The sequence below is a fragment of the Otolemur garnettii genome, unplaced genomic scaffold (assembly GCF_000181295.1).
Source record: "Otolemur garnettii isolate 467f Iridium unplaced genomic scaffold, OtoGar3 scaffold00035, whole genome shotgun sequence".
Classification (NCBI taxonomy): Eukaryota; Metazoa; Chordata; class Mammalia; order Primates; family Galagidae; genus Otolemur; species Otolemur garnettii.
The window spans coordinates 9,324,676-9,345,609 of NW_003852430.1; the positions used below are offsets into that span (position 1 = coordinate 9,324,676).

The window sequence follows — 20,934 nt, forward strand, 5'->3', positions numbered from 1 at the left end:
CTACATCCTCATGTACTCTACATTCTTTATGATCTAGTAGTAGTACTCCACTACTACATCCTCGTGTACTCTACATTCTTTATAATCTAGTAGTATTACTCTACCATTACATCCTCATGTACTCTACATTCTTTATGATCTGGTAGTAGTACTCCTCTACTACATTCTTTATAATCTTAACTACTCTACCTCCTGTGAGTACATGACTACTACTACAAATTCTTTATAATCTTAACTAATCCACCTCGTGTACTCTACAGGAGGTAGAGTAGTTAAGATTATAAAGACAGAAGATGGAATGGTGGTTTCCAGGAGCTGGAGGGAGTGAAGAGTGGGGAGTTACTGTTTCGTTGGCATAGGCTTTTAGTTTTAGAAGATGGAAAGAGTTATGGAGATGAATGGTGATGACAGTCACACAGTATTATGAATGTGTTTAATACTACTAAACTGTATGTTAAGGAAATGGTTAAGATGGTACGTTTTATGTTATGCATAGTTTGCCACAAAAAAAGTAAAAGGTATACTGAAGAATATCTATATAGGTGAAGGAGCTAAGGAAATTTTTCTCCAAAATATGACTCCTTGGTATATAGAATATTTCCAACTAAAGGCCATTCATGATCAGGAAGCATTGAAAGAGGCATTTCCTCTCTATCTACATAAAACCTAAGTAAACTGATTGAGACTCAAAAAGGGGCTGCTGACCTCCTTATGACATGCTAATAGACCTGGCCCCAGTAGGATACCTGTCTCTCAGGTTAATGTACAAATCAATCTGTTTCCACACATCTACATAAGTCTCCCATGGCAACCACTTGCTGTACCTATACTTTCCGCATTCTGCCCCCTCCCTTCCAAAAGGCATCTATAAAGGTCTCTGACCATCACTTAGCCTTTGGGTAATGATTCTTGTGTTTCTCCCCATTCACACGGTATTTGGAAATAAACCTTTCTCTTATTAATCTACCATAATTGTGAGTTGATCTTTCAGCTAACCAACCAAGGGAAAAGGGCAGGTTTCACAGTGATTCCCTACTTAGGCAATACACAGATTGGAAGAAATACTAACCCAAATTACATTAGACAAAAGAATTCTATCTACTGAAAGAACGATTGATCTATTTACAATATACAAAGCAGTTCTGAAGCTCAGTAAGACAAAGAGCACAAGACAAATACAGTAAGGAATCTGGAACAGGTCTCACAGAGGAAGATATATAAATAGCTGTGAATATTCAATTCAAAGAAATGTCAATGAAAATCACTAGAATGTATCATTTTATACCATGTATTTAATTAAAAACAAGGCAAACTGACAATCCCAAGTATTGGAGAGTATGCTGAGCATCTAGAATTCTTACACCATTGTTATGGGAATGAAACATGTTACAATGTCTTTGGAAATTCTTTGTACCTTTTTATACAGTTAAACATGTGCCTACCCATGTCACCCAGTGATTGCAATCCTATCTTCTAGTAATTATAATCCTAGGTATTTACTCAGAAGAACTGAAAATCTACTTCCATAAAGAAGACTTGTATGAGAATTTTCATAGCAACTTTGGTCATAGCAGCCACCAATAAATCTACTTAATTTTTTTTTTTAAATGAGAATTAGGTTGGCATCATGGTATTGAATTTAAATGTCTTTAACTGACCAGACGTAAAATTGTTTTCTTTTAGGCCTAAAATAAACACTATGAACATAAAGTTCCCCAAATGAAATAAAATACCTGAGGGAGAAAAAAAAATTCAACTCTTCCTTACTCACTCTCTTCAAAGAGGACAAAATGAAAGAACTTTCACTTGAGCCAATAAATAAAAATATAACTATGTCCACTCTCTTGGAACCAAAATTTTCTCTAAAAGCAATCACGCACACAGTACTAAAAAGCTAGTCAACTTTTCAAGAGCTCTATACAAAGAAAACAGCTTGGCTTTGTTTTATTCCTCTTGAAGGAAGGCAAGTTTTTACCAGTGTAAGCATTTTCCTAAATAATAACCTCCCTTAGGAAACTTAAATCCATACTGTTTATGAGCAGAAAGGTCCTTCAATATTCCTGTAAAAGATAAGAAAACTAAATGTTGATGCCAAAAAAAAAAAAAAAAAAATCAAAGAGGAGTTACAGTTTATTTCCCAATAAACTAAGAGGTGACTGTAAAATTTTTCACCCAGAAATAGAGAATTTTATTCAGAGGTAGCAAATGAAGGGAGCGAATATGTTAAACATGGGAAACTTATTATTATGGTGCTCTCAAATTATGGTGGAGAAAAACTCAAATGTGCATCTTGGTCAGGTAAATGGTATAAATAAGTGCAGCTGACGACTCATGTGAAACAAGAATGTACATCCCTTCTCCAGGAAGCAACACTTCCCACAGCCAGCCTATTATTACCAAACTGAAAATGCACCTCTAGTGTTTCCAGGCCTTTCAAATTTTAATAAAAAATAAAAATGATTAGCATCATGACATAGACTAATTTAAAAATATTATCTAATCTTAATAAATCATTTTACCCCATCAAACAGAACTAGATTCAGCCTGTGAGCCCCACTGCATTGAGCAAGCCGTTGTATGTGAATAATTAAATCCTGTAAACAATGGGGCAAGAAGTCAAACTGCTGTCTTCTGAAGATAGATCTAACTGGTTACAGATGTCTTGTTTAGGACAGGATTCATCTCAAAGTCTGTCTGAGAGACAATACCCGAGAAAGGTGAGGTCTAGGAGAACAGGTCTTCTCAAGGAGACCACAAGGATACACCTGCAGGGTCCTCTCCATGGTGATTCAGCCCTTGGGAATTTATAAACTTAACTTCCTGGAACTTGGAAATTTCCACTTCTGTGAAATCCCCTGGGCACTGGAACAGCATCTCCTGCTTGATTCAAACTGGCCAGTGGAAAAGGTACCTATGGGGTAGAACTTTTTGACTAGAGATAAAAAGGGAAAGACCAAGCCAGTTGGGGAGCATGGCCATTTGGAATTCTATGCTGTAAGCTCCCAGCTGGTGAAGAAAGCCCTTCCTCTGATAAACATGGTGTTTAGGTGCTTTCTCTCCGTTGGGCCTCGTCTTCCTGCAACATGACCATATCTCATAGAACTAGTGGTCAAAGTGGAGGAGGGGACCTTCCCTTTTGAGTCCTCTGCCGCCCGGCAGAGGTACCTGAGTCCCATATGTTAGAGATGGGAAAATAATTTTACATGTCCTCTTTCCTTGGTCCTCACTTCCTACTAAGCTTTGATTGAAAGCATCAAGTTCATGACACAGCATCATCAAGTTTATGACACGAGAGTAAACACAGGAAAGCTATAGTTCTCTCAGGGTCCCAGAGGAAAATAATACAGTCTAACCTGTTGTTTGCAACTTCCCAGCACTAACACAAGTTGGCACATTGTAGGATCTCAGTAAATGTGTCAGGAAGGATGACTGGAACTTTAAGGGTGCAGAGTCACACTGTGACTAGATCAAGATACTCCAGATGATTTGTTTTAGTTAGATAATGCAGGAAACCATTCTGGGAAAGACTAAGAGAAAAAGATGCCCAAGAGAAGAAAACTAAGTAAGAGAATTTCTTGAAGGGAAAGAATAAATAGAAAATATAACAGTGAGATTAATCACTCACTACAGCATCAGAGGAAACAACCCTTTCAAATTACCCTAATTTGATTGATATGCATAGATTGATATATATGCCGATATCAAAACATGACATGTACCTAAAAATATATACAACTATTATATACCCATAATATATGTTTTTCCAAAATGGGATACACTTATTCACAGTGGAATCTGTAAACTTGATCTTATAGAAACAGAGTGTAGAAAGTTGGTTATCAGAGGCTGTTGGGGCATAGGGAACAAAAGGGACAGGGAAAGGGGAGATGTAGATCCAAGGGTATAAAGTATCCCTTAGGTGGAGGAATAAGTGATGTTGGTGCAGAATTTCCCCACTCAGGGCTGGACAAGGAACCTCATCCCCATTCTCTAGGCCTGGGTGAGCTCAGAAATCAGACCCCCATCTCTAGGCACAAACAGGCTGCCCTTTCCAGACCACACCCTCTGGGCTCTAGCAAGGTCATGAACAAAGCCGCCTGAAATGTTTTGGATGGTTCTACCTTGAGCAGGGAGCACACATCCTAATCCCTACCTGAGACAAAAACTGCAAAGACCTAATAACCTTTCCCCAGCAGAGGGAGTGCATTCATTCATTTGTTAATATACTCAATAAGTTCATAAAAGTGTTTTTCCACCTACCAAGTCCTGGCCAAAATGTAACATGTACCCTAGACAAAGGACCCATGTGGGAGACTTCTGACTTGGGTTTTTCCCTCTCCCAGGAGCTCTGCTGCTTTTTCTGTATTCTTTTCTGTATAATAAATCCTGTCTTACCCCTGATCTGTGGTTTGTGGGTTCATTCTTCAAATCCTCAAGACCAAGGACCTCCTGATGAAAGAAATGCCAATAACAACATATTGTACTACATGGTGACTACAGTTAATAACAATGTATTGTATATTTTAAAATTTCTAAAATATAGATTTTTAACATTCTCATCACAAAAATACACAAAGTTGATCACATGGTATGTATGTTAATTAGGCTTGTTTGAATGTTTATAATGTATACATATATAAAAAATCATATTGTTTTATAAGTTTAATGTCAATTAAAAAGTGAATATATACACAAATAAATTTTAAAAGAAAAATATAGAAGCCTCGTTTTTCTTCTCTGTACATTAAAATTATTGGGGTCAAGACTTCAAATCACAAATGTTTCCAAAATTTTTTGCTTTCTAATGGATAATGTTTCCATGCATTATTTTATTAAAAGCCACAATTGACCTGGCAGGTAATGCTTTTATATTTTGATTTTAAATGGCTTTAAATCTTTAAATTTGGCCAGCTTGTATGAAACCACAAAACATTTCAGTGAAATAATGACAGTGTTGGAAAGTACTAAGTTAAAGATGGAAATCACTGACATTTTGGTGATGCCATCAGTTGTCATTTATACACTGAAGAATACTTCAGTCTCAAGAGTAATAATATTGTCTCCCTATAGACACAATGAGAGAGGATACCCAAAAAATGTAAGGTCTAAGAGAACGAGGTCTTCTCAAGGAGACGCCTTGCCAAGGATACACCTGCAAGGTCCTCCCCATGGTGACTCAGCTCTTTGAAATTTATAAAAACTTAACTTCCTGGGACTGGTGTCTGACCTTTCCTCCTTCTTCTGTGAAAGTCCATGGTTCTATAAAAGCCAGAGCCCATTTCTCCAGTTTGGTTCAAGCTGACCAATGAGAAAGGTACCTGTGGGGGATAACTTTTTGACTGGAGCAAAAGGGAGAAGACTGAGCCAGTTGGGGAGCACGGCCATTTTGAATTCTTCTCTGCCACTGCTCTGCCAGCTGAAGCAAAGCCCTTCCTCTGTTAAACATGGTCTTTTGGTGCTCTTTCTCTCCACTGGGCCTCGTCTTCCTGCAGCAACAGCATTATGTGTTAGGTGACTGTCAGAATTATAGCCTCATTCTGTAGTTTCCATAGATAAATTAATTCTGATTCACTTAACCCAAAGAGGTAGAATTTGAATTTATTACACTCTTTATTCCCTTTATAGCTAAATACAGAAAATCTGTTCTTCAAATGGCAGTGTCTGACCTACAGACCGCAAGAATTTTCATAATTCTGATACCGGAATTTCACTCTTCAGTAGGTCCTTGGTCTTTGGGATTCGAAGAATGAACCCATGGACCACAGATAAGTGATAAGATAGGACTTTTTATTAGAAAAAGTAAAAAGCACCAGAGCTTCTGGAAGGGGGAAAGAACTGAAGAACTCTCTCTGGAGTCTCCACATAGGCTCTTTTATCTAGTGGTTTTAAGTCTAGGGGATTACACATGGCTGGCAGGTGGTCATTCACAGTCTTTGTCCCTGAGAAGGGATTAGGGACAAGGTGGAACCACTGCACAAAACCATCACAGGCTGCTTTGTTCATGATCCTATCAGAGCCCAGAAGGTGTGTCCCAAAGAAGGCAATCTGCTTGTGCCTGGAAAGGGGGTTCTGACCTCTGAGCTCACCTGGGCCTAGAGAATGGAGGACTCCCTGTCTAGCCCTGAGTGGTGGAATCCTGTATCATTTCAAAAGTGCAAAATATGTTACAGGCCTTGACTTTGGGCTTCCTTATTGGATTACTCTTCCCATGTCATAAACCCCTTGTCTTAGTCTGGATTCTGCTGAAATTGGAACCTGAGATGAAGACTGTGGGCAGTAAGGTATTTGGTAGATGATCTTAAGTAATGCGAATTAGGAAGTAAGGAGATGAGACCAGAGGATGATGAAAAGTCAGCAGAAGAAGCCTTATTATGATTATTATTAGGGGCAATGAGGATATGATTCTCTAGTGACCTTTTAGGAAGTGAAAATATACAATCAAGGTTTTCCACATGTAGAGCAGGTGGTTAGAATATTTACATAACACATTCCAGATCCCATTGTCTGAAGGGTGTGTTGGGGCACTGCCTTCTCATATTTTATGCATGCATATAAGCTAAAGTGGTTCCAGCTCTGTAGGAGAAGATCCTTGAGAGGAAGCAAAGATTTAGGAAGCACTTACATGAAAACTATTCTTAAGAAGTGAGCTGAGATCACTCAGAATTGCTCATTCCTACTGTAGCCAAAATCAGAAGCTGGCCAAAAGAATACAGCCCACATACCAGAGGAATTATCTGTGTCTCCCACAGGAACTACAGAGGCTTGTTTCCAGAAATAACACCTGTAGGTGGGCCAGTATCCATGTGCTCCCGGATCTTCACCATTTAGCAGTCTCTAATCCTCCAAGAGGCCAGTTATGTAAATCTTACTTAAAGTATCCCGTGTACACCCAATTCTTCCCTCAGTTTGCACTAACATTACTTTTTCCATTGGGCGATTGGGAGGATTGTTAGTGTAGGTAGTCAGTTAGGTGAGCAAGGAAGGAGGGAAGGGAAAGTTAACCAGCTAGCTTGAATAGCTATTGACCAAACACATCTGAGGAGAGAAAAAAAGGCATTAATTTTCCAGCACTGCACAGGCACAGAGTGACCTTTCCCCCATTATATTAGAATTATAATAAATTAACATTGTGGTTTTGCCCCTCCCCCACAAAGGGAAAAATAGGGCAACTAGGAATAAGGACAGAATGAACACTGACCATCATGCTTTCTTTGACTTCAACAAATAAAAACACTCAGGACTCAGGGCAGTTACTCTTTTCAAGCCTGCCCATTCCCTTTCTTGAAGAATGTACATTCACTTCTGCACAAGCCTTTCCTAAGCCTGTCCCCTTTCAGTCAATAAACCTAGCACTATTGCCTGGGTGTGTGGACATTCTGAAATTTTTTTCTGCAACATCAGCAAGAACATTTATACCAGTGACAGTACTACAGGGTTCTCACGTGGGGTTGTAGGTGTAGTTCTTTGCATTGACTTTGCCAAATACCCATGTACTTTGGAAGTTATTGAGTCTCCATAAATCAGTCTGTCATTTGAGTGCTCAGCCTTGGTTAGAACCTAGTAAAAAGAAAAACTGAACTATTAGGACTAAAAACCACATCATGTCTAAAATATTTGAACTGTTCAGTAACTATGACTTTTGGTACACACTAGTTTTTAGGGTCATTCTTATTCACATTTTCTTGCACAATAATACATGTATTGGTTTTAAAATAAAAGTAGATTTTAAAGATGTAGCTAGACTTTAAGCCCAATAAATATCAGATGGTCACATTTATGACATACAAATACTGCTACCCTAGAAAATTAGATATAAATGGATAATGACCTATAAATGTATGATAATTTATGTGTTTTTAATGGTATCTCAAATCATTATTTTTAGTATCTTATTTTGTAAGGTTAAATTGTTATATATCATATAAAGAATTACTAATGAAAAGTCAATTGACTTACTTTGCTATTAGTTTCATTTTAGAAAGATTTATTATGGGTTAATGAGTAATATAAAGTCTAAATTTTATGTATCACTTCACTTGTAGATTTATTACAAAGAACAATTTTACTTTGTAATATTAAATCAAAGTATATCATTTCTGGATTTAGAATTGATGTTATATATTCATATGTGTATGCTTTTAATTCAGAACAAGCCTGATTTTTGTTGTTGTAAAATATTCTCTGGTTAGTTTGCTAGTGTCAACAAGCGAGCACTTAAAAAGTAGACTTTTATTTTCTATTGAATACTCATATATTCAATGAGTATATTCATTATCAAAATAATGTCTTTTACTGCTATTATGGAAAGAAAATAAAAAGAGAAAACAATAAAAATCTACAATCAGTAGGCAATTATGTGTATTTATATGCAAAAAATTAAAATTGAATGCAATTCAGAAATCAGATTACTTGAAGTGTGAAATATCCTTTTACTGAAAAAAGACTTGTGTCCTAGGAACTTTCATAAGCACTGAGATAAAACAGTGAGCAAAGGAAATTCTTGCCTTCAAAGAGATTCAATTCTGGTAGTAAAAGATAAAATAGGTAAAAAGATAGTAAGATTAAGTGATAAAATGATGAGAAATGTTGATTGCTACAAAGGAAAAAAAGATCCGATAGTATGTCACGGACAGGGTGACATAGCATTATTTGTATACAAGGCAGATAAGCCTCTAAGATAATCTTCATTTGAAAACTGATAGAATAAGGGAGTAAACCACGCCTATATCTGAGGAAAGTGATCCACAACCAAGTGAATTGCAGAGGGCGAATGTGGGAATGAGGGAGAATGTAGAAGGAAAGGGGATCAGAGAGGTAGCCAGGTAGGGCAGATTACTGGGATTTACCAGGCCAAACTCAGGGATATCTGTTTCATTCAAGCATTATGGGAAGCTAAGGAAGATTTTGAACTTGAGAGTAAAGTGATCGGCTTTATATTTTTAAACAATCATCTGGTATAAAGGAAACATATTTTAACATGACAAGAGTGAAAGACAGAGACAAACTAGGATGTTATATTTGGCAATAAGATGATGGTGGTTTAGACTAGGGAGAATATAATGAGGGTTGTGAGAAGTGACTCAATAAAAACATATTGAAGATACAGCTAGTATTGCTAACAGCATGATGAGGGGTGAGCAGAGATTTAAGAATAACTCTAGAAATTTGACCTCAGACACAGGTGATTAATGATGTCATTCAGAGAGGGGGATGACACTGCTGGTAGAACATGACTGGATAAATCCTCAGTTCTGGATCAGTTTAAGATGTAATATGGGTACATTGAGTAATTATTTGAGTATACCATTCAGGAAGTCAGGAGAGAGGACAAGATTCATAAAATCAATTTGGGAATTATCAGCTTATTTATGTAATTTAAACACAAACACATGGAAGCAATTCCTTACTACTAAGTGAATTTGTCTACCGAATGCAAATAAAGTGTTTGGGGTAGTTTGCTAGATGTGAACAGGAAGGATGGTGGATGTGACTAGGCTATTCTGGATTGTTCTGGGTTAGGCTAACCTTGGCTATTATGGGAATGAGGCTGATTAAGCCTTTGCATGTGGGTTATTTTGAGTACAGAGTTAATTAAGACTCTGGGAGACTTCTAAGAAGTTGAAGCTTCTCTTCAGTTGTGTATAAAACCCCAAACTGTGCTTTCCACAGAGCCAGCAGTCACCAGGACAGGGTCTATTCGCTCTGTAAATTGTTAATAGAATTTCTTTTTCTTGCTAAAAGTTCACTAGCTCTTTCCACTTATTTCAGAGACCACTTCAAGTCACTATGCCAACTCTAATAAAACACTAGTTCTAAACAATTACTGATGGTAGCAGAAAATGATGAAATTGGCAGTTGTGAAAACTGGAGTCCGAGTTTAGGAAATGTTTTACGCAGAAGGAATGGGTAAAATGCTACTGATAACGTGCTAAGATGCAGAAGTAGAATTCGCCTTTGAATTTGGCATTGTGGGAATCAGTGGTGACCTCCAACAAGAAGGGTGTGATTTTAGTCTTGGGATTTAAAGCATGATGGGAAACGAGTTTAAAAAAAGACAGGAAGGGAGAAAATGGACATTCACCATAGATGATGCATTTGATTCTTTTTAAAAAGAGATAAAGGAAAAAGGTTAATGGAAGTGACTAAAAAGAAAAGATCCACAAATGAGATGAAAAAGAGGTAAATGATATTTATCTGCTGATAGTAGTGAGATAACATAGAGGAAAAAAATTATACTGCGGAAAATAATTGGAAGCTAAATATTTTTTAATAGCAGGTGATAAAGGAAGAATCCACACAGCAGCAAAAGGGTTTCCCATAGACATAAACATGGGAACAGGGAAAACACAGTCTCTGAATGCAGATACACGTAGATTGGCAGTTCTCAGCAGAAAAGTAAAGAAGTTGTGGCAGTTTTTGTTTTCTCAGCGAGTTAAGAAGCAAAGATAGTTGAAAGTTCAGTAGCGGGACCAATAAAGGCTTAAAAAGAGAAGAGAAAACTAGAAATGGTAGGCGAGGATACTGAGAAATGGAATTGATTAGAAGAAGTCGGATTGTCAGGCAGAGTACACCAAGTGCTTCCTTGATGTCTGTAGTCAAGAAATCAAGGTAAGAACATTTTCTCTCTTTATGTGCACAAGTATCTTTTCTCTGACAAGCGATAGTGATTATAATAGCGAGCCACAGAATCTAGCCTGAAAAAGGGAGAGATCAGGATTTTTTTTTTGAAAGAGGCAAAATTGATGGTCTGAAAACAGCATTAATAGCAATTCTTGGAAGACTGGACTGTTCGTCCTCGCCTTTTCAGAGATTGCATTGATCTTTTACTCCCCGAAGTTCCATTAACATCCACTATTTTATATTTTGAACTTTCACTGGGTGTTTAAAGTAATAACTTTAAAGCACAGTTAAAAAATAGTTGAATGTTATATTTTGCTTTCCTGATAATTTGTTCATTTTCCCTAAAATAGATGCGTCTGACTCACCCTTGGGTTCCAGCTTACCAAATCTTGTCAAAACTCTTCCCTCATCGCATACAATCCTTATCTCTACCCTCTTTTTCAGTGAAGGGAAAAAGACCCACCAAGAATGATATTTCAGCTTTCTAAAAGAAAACAGCTGGTTTTCACGCTCATACGCAGGACTACAATAACCAGACAAGTACTCCCTCCCCTTCACTTAGTGCTTTCAATTAGTATTTTGGAGTTCTCATGTAGATATTAACTGATAAGTAATGATTTTCTGATAGTAATACAATGTAATACTTAATGTTTATAAAGCAAATAATGTTACAAATATTATTTACAAAAAGTTTTATAAGTATTATTTCTGAGAAAAGACATTTTACCAGTGAAAATTGCAGAATCAAAAAAGCAATATTAGTTCAGAGAAACACAGTTTAGAAATTAAAAATAAAAGCGAAATATTATTGTAACAACGTAAGAGAAGCCCTGGAAACGAAGGCGTAAGTAAATCTTTTCCCAAATTAGCCAAAATAAAAATAAACAGAAAAGCAGAGAGGCATGCTGAAATAAATGTTAACAACAACTTTGGACTTCTATAATTTTTGATATGCCTGTTTGGGGAAGAAGGCATAAGAAAAATTATGTATTTGGTATTGGAGATGGTGAAAAGCTGGCTACGTTCTTATTTTCCATACAAGAATTCATGAGATACTGGGCAACAGAGTAAAACACTAGGCGGCTAAGCTTGCTGAACAGTATCAGGAGAAATAGGATTCAGAGAAGTTGCTTCTAGGGGAAGATTTACTGTGTTTTCTATTTTTCCCTTTGGATATTATCCCCTCACCACCTCACCTCTGATTTACGCAGGCAAATACAATCTTTTCTGGAGTTATTGCTTGGATGACACATCTTTCATCCATGTCTTGTTATAGAACCATAGTTAGGATATAACTGTAAAGTTTAGTCATGGCTCAGCACAGAGCTTAGACAGAGGTGGGAAAAACAAAGCATTTTGAGGAATTTTGTGAATATGTAAAAATTTTAGAACCATATTTTTCTTCATACAATGTCTCTGTTTTTTTTTTTTCCTTAATACCCCAGACTGCTAGATTGCCAACTATGGCTAAAATTATTGAGCGCTTCTCTATTTAATTTATGACGTGATAAATCTTTTAATTATTTATTTGTATCTTTTTTTTTTTTTTTTGCAATCTTTGGCTGGAGCTAGGTTCGAACCTGCTACCTCCGGCAAATGAGGCTGGCACCCTACTCCTCTGAGCCACAGGCACTGCCCTTATTTGTATTTTTTGAGACAGAGTCTCACTATCTCACTCTCGGTAGAATGCTGGGGCGTCACAGCTCACAGCAACCTCAAACTCTTGGAGTTAAGTGATTCTCTTGCCTTAGTCTTCCATGTAGCTGGTACTACAGGTGCCCACAACAATACGGGGCTTTTTTTTTGTTATTGTTGTTATTGTTGTCATTATTCTTTAGTAGGCCCTGGCTGGGTTCCAACCCACCAGCCCTGGTGCATGTGGCCAGCTCTCTAACCACTAAGCTACAGGTGCCAAGCTGATAAATCTTTTATTGTTACAACTTAATATGTTTGTTATAAAGATTCTAATGACCCCTAAAAATACAGTATTCTTTTTTATTCTTGTAATAGTGTAATTACATAAAAATATATAAATATTTGACAGTAGGAAAATATTTCATTTTCCTAGGTCATTAAGTGCAATTTTGGTTCTTGATCTCTCTCTAAATCTGTCTACCGCTCTTGTCTTTACACATTTGTGTGTGTGTATATGTACATATGTATCAACATATAACTGGCATCTCAGTCCTAAACAAAGCCAGTCTTTTCCATGGCTTTCTCTTATACTTTGTTTAAACTCCCGAACATCATCTATCATCTTGGTCCCATATAATCACTTCCTTTTATAATTTTTTCCCCATGGAAATTAGTATCTGCTGAAGAATGTCTTATTGGAAATTACATACCAGGTAAAGGACTTATGTCTCTCATATATATTTATATCACAGAGAAGTAAATATGAATGAATTATTTTTTATGGTCATAGCTTTCTGGTCAAGCTATGAGCATTTAAGTTTCCAACTCCACCAGGAAGCAGTGTGTCCAGTCTCTGACAAACCTGGCTTTAATTGATGGCTAAAACATTTCAGAATTGATGGTAACTATAGAGACACTTTGGCTGATGGCAACTATAGAGACAATTTGGCTACCTTGATTACTGCATAGCACCTTACCTGATGTCCCACGTCAAAGCATCTACCAAGATGTGAAAATTCCTCCTTTAGGACTGTCTGTAATCTGAGTTAGTATACCCTTCCAACAAATTGTTTTGACATTAAGAGAAAAGTTTCTTTTTTTCAACATGAGTAAGCCTGAAATAGTTATGTAAAAGTTACGTACATAAGGACAAGGTATTGATAACTAGCAAAGCAATAGAACAAGACAAAGTCCTGTGTGAATGATACTGTATCATATGTGAGAAAACGTATTGTCTTATTTTAGTCACTATATTTCAGTATATTAGTCTTAGAGCAGCTAAATCTATCTGGACGAATATGTTCAGTATATATTTTTTCTTACCCTTTATAACTACCTGATTATCTTCCATATTTATTTGGGTTTGTGGACCATATCTGAAGCATCAGCTCTTTTATGCTAGTAACTTTCTCTGCTGTGTTCATCAGCCTCTCCCCAGGGCCTGGGGAATGGTGCTTGGAACACAAACATTTGGAGAATTAACAAATAGAAGATGCCATTGTATTCTGCGGCTACTAATGTGGTAATTCAATCAAATAAAGTAATTGGCTATTCGAATTAACATCTGGATTGTGAATCTAGAGTATCAATCTTCAATAGTAAACTCTGTAAGTTTCATTCCTTTGGTGCCACTGCTCCTTGTGCCTTTTAAGCTGATACAGGGCTTTAAAGAAATGCTGCTTAAGAAGAGTGAAAAAACAGTCTATAGAAAAGAAGTGAACTAAAGCAGTCAGCGAGTTTTTGTGATTCAGTGATCTAAATATCATTCTTCAAAGGAACATTTCTATGTGTGAGATACAGTCTTGATAAGAGAGAAATTGCTTAGTGGGCTTTAGGTGGTAAAGGCAAGGTAACAATGTTTGAAACAACATCATGGCTTTGAGATGTGGAGGCTGCTTGGACCTAGCTAGCAAAGCCCAGAGAAGAGATCGTGGGCATCAAAAGCACACCAGTTCCTGGTATCCCAAAACCAGGGATAATGTACTTATTTCTTCGTTGCATAGAAATTGGATAGTGGAAAGGAGTGACGGATCTCTGAATCAGAAAGATATTGAATTCTGAACCTAAACTAACTGAATTTCATCATGAAAAACTCACATGTTGACTTGGCAGCTTGACATTCTTCTCTATTAGATGAAATTGGACCCATACATTACACTGAGTTCATTATTACAGGAATAATATATTTTTGCACATCTGAGTTGTCAAAGTGAATTTTGAATATTGTCACATAAAGGAAGAAGGGTCGAGCACAAGTCGGCTGTCTGTTTCCTGGTCTGCTCCTGCCTGTATTAATAGGATACGGAAATGGCAAAGGCCACGCTAATCAAAACATTGTCCTTGATAAAGAGAAGTGATAACCACAGATCTAAAGCTAAATATAACCAAATGCCAAATATTTGTCAGAATGCTTAAGTTTTATGACTACAGACATATTTATCAATCAAACAGAAACAAACACTGAAACATCAGTATTCAAATCCCTGCAGATGGATCATGTGCACCGAGGAGGTTGAAATGAGCTGGCTCCTACGTCTTTTATTTTTCCTTCACGCACTCATTTTTATCTTCTATTTCAATTAATCACACTCAAGTAGGAACGCATTCTATTTTAGTATGTCGTATTAAATAGGAACTCGGCTGACAAGATGCAGCAGAGTACCCCAAACTTTGATAGACATTAGAGATACGGGGGTGAGCCAGTGAAGATGTGAAGGCTCTTCAGATGGGCTGACCATTAAATTAGAATTTCCCAAAGTTATCATCAGTAACAACAGAGAAAATGTGTGCTATGGAAGTAAATAATAGGAGAAGCTAAAGCAGAAGCGTCTAGAAAAACTTTCTCTAGAAAGGAGCATCTGAGTTAAGTTATAAGGTCCAGCAGTAGAAAGAGGAGAGGCAGGTCATTTTAAGCAGCAGAAAGAATGTGATAAAAAATATCATTAGAGGAACAAAATTGTAACTCTAATCAATTGAGCATATTTTACCAAACTATGTTTTTTGGTGCATGCAGTCAAAGCAGGTTGTGATAGTTCTTAGGCTGCTTGGGTATTTGCCTTTCAAAAAAAAATTCAATTCTCAAACATAGAGAATATTTTAAGTGCTAACAGTCACACAAATGTATCAAACATGTCTGAGAAAAAACTATGCATTACTTAGAACAGAATATAAGAATATTTCATTATTTTGAACTTTTGACTTGCATTTCCATACTTTCCAGATGGCATTATAATCACAGTCACTATTTCTTAGAGAGGATTTACGAATTTTTCTTTTTCTATTTATGCTTTCCTATAAATACAAATATAGACATGACCACATGTAATTTTATTTAAAGTACATAAACACAAATTCATAAACTTTGACATATATTTTAATAATATGTGAGTATAACTGTTTTTAGTTAAGTAGAATCTTATCACTAATTGCATAAATCATTATTTTAGAAAGTAATATATAATTTACTTATATTTATTTTTGCTACATTTAAATAATTAATACTTAAAACTGAAATTCATAAGGAAATGTTCTTAAATAAAGCCAAAGATAGGCCATACTAGTAATCCACTGATGATTTATTTCTCCCTTTTGTAAGATAAAACTTACACCTACGGTCATATGCCATTGCCTATGTATTTAATTATAACTAAATTCCATAAATCTTCTACATATGTAAATTTCAACCCTATTTATAAAGGTCCTTAATTAATAATGCTCTAGATAAATCTATTATAGAATGGCTTTATGGTCTGTCTCCCATTCTAGATACTATGAGTCTCCATAAGAATAAGAACCATGTCAGTCTTGAGCACCATAAAACCTCAATAGCTAATTGAATACAAGGCATAGAGTAAAGAATTATTGATTAGCCAATGATGCTACGAGCATATTTACTGTTTAATGTGTGTGATCCTCAAAAACCCATTGATTCTTTTGGAAGAAAGGATCATAAAAAGTCTTAGTTGTAGAATCTGGAAAGATCTATGTCCTTAATAATTGAATTATACAAATTAATAGGTATAGGCAAAGCTAAACTTTGCTTATACTATATCTGGTTACCAAACTGTAATACATTTAATATTGTACTTAATTTTTTTCCTCTTTCTTCTCTGTCACTAATACCATTTCACTCAAATTTTACTTTTACTCATGGAATGAAACCAGAATAGAAGAGCATGTTCATTTGTTTCCCTGGCTCTGTTGCTACTGGATGTAAGATCTTGAAAAATGTGCAAAAAGAGTAATATCCTTCTGTCTTAAAATTTAAGATTTTCCGAGTAAAATCTTACAATGCCATGACTTCCTGGAAATGGAATAGCAGAGGAATGAATAAATGTAAACTTCTTTCCCAAAACTGTAGAGGTTTAGGAGCCTTGAAGAAGAATGATTTCCGCAGGAGGCTAAGACAAAATAAACAATGCAAGACAACAACACAAAGCTTTCTATGTCCACGTGTAAAAAGGAAAGTCAGTTTCCATGTTAAAAGATCAGGTAAAGAAAAGCACAGACGTGTAACTCTCCTGAGGGGAATAACCTCCTTTTCAATGTCTAGTTATATGTCTGTCTTGGTATAAATCAAACTATAACGCATATATTGTAATTATTCTTTTCTTACTATCTTCAATTGAAACTCTAAAAAACAAACACTTTAAATCTCTCACCTTCCACTGCAACTGAAGATGGGCGGGTGAGCCAGTTCTGCTCAGTGAGATCTTAGCAGAAATCTTTCCTGTTAGACCCACATCACACCGGAATGCCAAAACCATAAAGCTTTTTGTATTCTGTAAGTGCCATTTCCCACCTAATTGAAGACTAATGCCGCTACTTTGTCTCAGTTCCTTGATAAGTTTTGCCTTTATGTTTAGATTGAATTGAGGTTGTAGAATAATTGATATTACGAATCTAACCCCAAATCATGTTTTCTTATTAATTTCTATAATAAAAGTGTTTAAAAAATGAACTTGTATATTTTAAAAAAAATGTTTCTATGACAGGGATAATAATGTTATTTCCCTTATTCATGTAGCAATACTTTGCTATATTATGGCCATATGAACATACTTCAGATAAATTCACTTTAAAAATAATAAAAATGTAAAACTCTTTAAAATATAAACTTAGTGTTTGGCAATTTCCAGATAAAAACACATAACTTAAGTTTTTATTGAGTTCCTTTTTTTTTTTTTTTTTTTTTTTTTGAGTGGAGCTGCAACAGTGGTCACCTGGATTTAAGGTCCACAGCACAGAGGTGCCAAAAGATGTCAAAAGCCTGAGAGATGCCAGCACGGCCAGTAGAGGGCGCTACTTCTCTTCTGCCAACACAAAATCAGGGGAGCGCGCGAACGCAGTCCCCACTCCCACACGTAATGCAACTGAGTAGTTCTTTTTTACAAGAGAACAGAGTATCTCCTGACATGACTGCCACGTTTGTTTCAGGAAGACTATTTCAGATTTGGGATGTAAATATGAGATTGTCATTTATTTACAGACACAATATGTTGTTTCATACAAGGTAGTGTTAGGTTTACCTGTGTAACCCGGGGCACAGAGGCAGTTATATCCATCATTCCTGTGGACACAGGTTTCTCCATCTAGACAGGGCGAGGTTTTACAATCACTCACACCCAGTTCACAGAAGGATCCATGGTACCCAGGCTTGCAATTACACAAAAATCTACAGAAAAGTGGGAAGATGAGGAAAAATGTGTAAAAATAACATTTATTATATACATAATTAATGCATATGAGTTGAATTCAAGACTTTTGACTTAAATAATGTATCTGTTTTATTGTTTCTTTAAAAATTACAACAATTTCCTTTTTCAAATATTTTTATTCTCAAATGTTCTTCAGGTGGGAAATTTAAAAAGGAATCTGGGGGAAATAATGACTGTAAAATTAATAAGGACTAATACCAGAATATGAAAATAATTTTGATATGTAATATTAACTTAATAGAAAAATACACTTAGCAAAAATAACTGCACAGAGGTTTTTTTTTCTTTTAGAAGTTTAGAAAAATGTTTTTTTACCAACTTTCATTATAATGTTTTTGGGCCATATTTTAATTCAGATTTTTAAAGTGAACTCTTTCTAATTAACCTCCTTCACCACTTTATGGCCACAGAAGTCTAACATCCCCATGAACCTGTTTTATTCATACAACTTATTAAATGATTGAGTGACAAATAAAGATGGTCCTTATCAGAGCCCCAGTAAATCCTAGAAGAGGTGATAGAAAGGGTTTTACTGGTTAATCCTAAAGAGCGGGATCAGCCTTTCTAGATTCCTCATATGAATGAGAACACAGGGTGTTTGTCTTTCTGTGCTCGGTGTCTTTCATTTAATATAACGTCCTTCAAATTCATCCATGCTGTTTCAAAATATAGGAATTCATTCTTTATTTAATGGCTGACCAGTATTTCATTGCATATACTTTTCTTTATCCACTCATCTGTTAAATAAAATAAGACAAATGCTGCATGCTCTCATTCATCATCTTTATTGATGTATATTTATTATAATGTTCACATGTCTATATTCCTAACTTGCTCATAAGACCTTTTAAAAGAAACACCAACTTTTATTTAAACTTAGATGTGGGCACATGACTAATATTTATTATGTAACTTGTTTTAAGAATCTCAGTTTTATTTCTGAGAGTGGAGCAAACACTCTGGGCCATTGTGGGAATCCCATGATGGGCAATGGACCCCTGGCTCCCACTTTTAATTCTACTCTAGGCCTCTTGTCTTTCTTTACCATTACTTCTAACTCCATATTTCTTCAGTTGATTGCCACCAGTTCCCACAGGTCTCAGCAGACACTGCTCTTGGGGTGGGATCCTGACAGTGATGTGTTGAGTTGGTCAGGAATGCCTGAAACTTCAAAAGGCTGAAGCACCATGGGGAAAGCATAGGGAATGAGTCTGGGTAAGCAGGTAGCCAGGTAACAGAGGGCCTTTAAAAGCACATAAAGGAAAGGGGCTCAGTGCATGTCTCTGTGACATCTTTCTCTCCATTCTCCTCTGCCTCTATAGTCATTAGACTTCATTAATTCTTTAATTGTTGGTGTTTTTCTGGCTCTAGCCTTGACCCTCACTACTTTTCATTTCCTTGGGCAAACACTTGTTCCAGAATAATTATGACTTCCAGATCCCTGCCACCAGCACCTGCCTCTTCTGAGCACCGATGTTTACTGGTCATGTCTCCTAAATATCTTACATGTGCCTCAAGCTTTCTTTACACAAGGTAATCTTGTTAAAGTCTACTTTAAAGCAAGCCTCCATCTTCACTAAAGGCCTCACCACACACCTAGTCAGCCACATGAGAAAGATGACAGCCATTTTCCATCTCCCCCTTTTGCTGACTCCAACATTTAAAAAAAAATCTCAATTTTATTTCTACTTTAAAAAATAATCTCACAGTGAAAACACAAATAAATACATGTATTTTCTCTGAACTCTTTTTTTTCTTTTCTTTTTTTTTTCTTCAAAGTCCCACTCTGTTGACCAGGTTAGTATGCTGTAGCATCAGCCTATCTCAGCAACCTCATACTCTTGGGCTCAACTGATCTTACATTAGCCTCCCGAGTTGTTGTGCCTGCCACCATGCCCAGCTAATTTTTCTATGTTTTAGTAGAGACAGGGTCTTGCTCTTGCTCAAGCTGGTCTTTAGCTTCTGAGCTCAAGTGATCCTTCTGCCTCAGCCTTCCAGAGTGCTAGGATCACAGGTGTGAGCCACTGCTCCTGGCCAATTCTGAACTTTTAAAGAGTTGACTTTTCTTAATGTCTTCAGTATACAAATGAATATGCAAAATATTATCTTTATGATGATGGGTCAAAATCTTCTTCAGGAATTCTTTACTTTGACTTCAGGAACAACTTTCTAACTTTTAATTTCAATCAAAAGCATTATGAAATTCTCTCATTTTCAAAAACATTTTTGGAACATGAACTTTTCAACACTAAAAAAGCATGCTTTATTTTTACATAAAATATATTTTAAGCATCATTAAAGAGAGATAAACCATAAATGCTTATTCAACAGGAGTGTAGAGGACCCCTGCTTTGTTAATAGTGATGCCAAAAAGTCCTGAGACTCTACAGTCTTTTGTGAAGAGCATCTACAATTTTGTAAAGATTTTAAAAAGTTACAGACTCACTACTGGCAGCCGTCCTGCTGAAGAGATAATTTACAGAAACTATTTAACCTACTTTTCTTGTGTTTCATCGTGCTAAACATGATGAGGTCAAATTTCTGTGAATAAAATTTTACCGTAAAACAGAACTTCTGCCTTGAATCTCCATGTCTGGTCTTTCCCAGAAGAATAACAATGTGCCTACTGTGCGCTCTCTGCCTTGCACCTGCCTTCCCCTCTGTCCTGTTCTTTGCCTCCTCCTCCTTCCTCTAGTAAGGAAGGCAAGCATGATGTTGAACTGGCACAACTTTTTTTACATTGTACCCCATCCTAGCCATTAAACATGTTTTTAAAAAATGCACAGGGTGTATCTTAAGGATCCTCACAAAACATTTTCCTCCCATCGGCTTTGGGCTAAAGTGCATGATCTGGGAGTTTTGGTCTAATTTTCTTTTGCTATTGCGTTCTGAGGGGCCTCGATGATGACCACATCTACTGAGGCTAAGGGAAAAAAAATAACAGCAAGCCTGCCTTTTAATT

At 36.3% G+C, this 20,934-nt stretch overlaps 1 protein-coding gene across 1 annotated transcript in view; it reads right to left on the minus strand.

Annotated features, from left to right (window-relative positions):
* The window catches only part of EYS (eyes shut homolog (Drosophila)), a 1,547,934-nt gene that overhangs the window by 972,933 nt on the left and 554,067 nt on the right, over positions 1–20,934 (minus strand). The window contains exon 18 of the mRNA XM_012805052.1: positions 17,784–17,929. Coding sequence (XP_012660506.1) covers positions 17,784–17,929 — 146 coding nt within the window. The remainder of the gene's footprint in view (positions 1–17,783; positions 17,930–20,934) is intronic.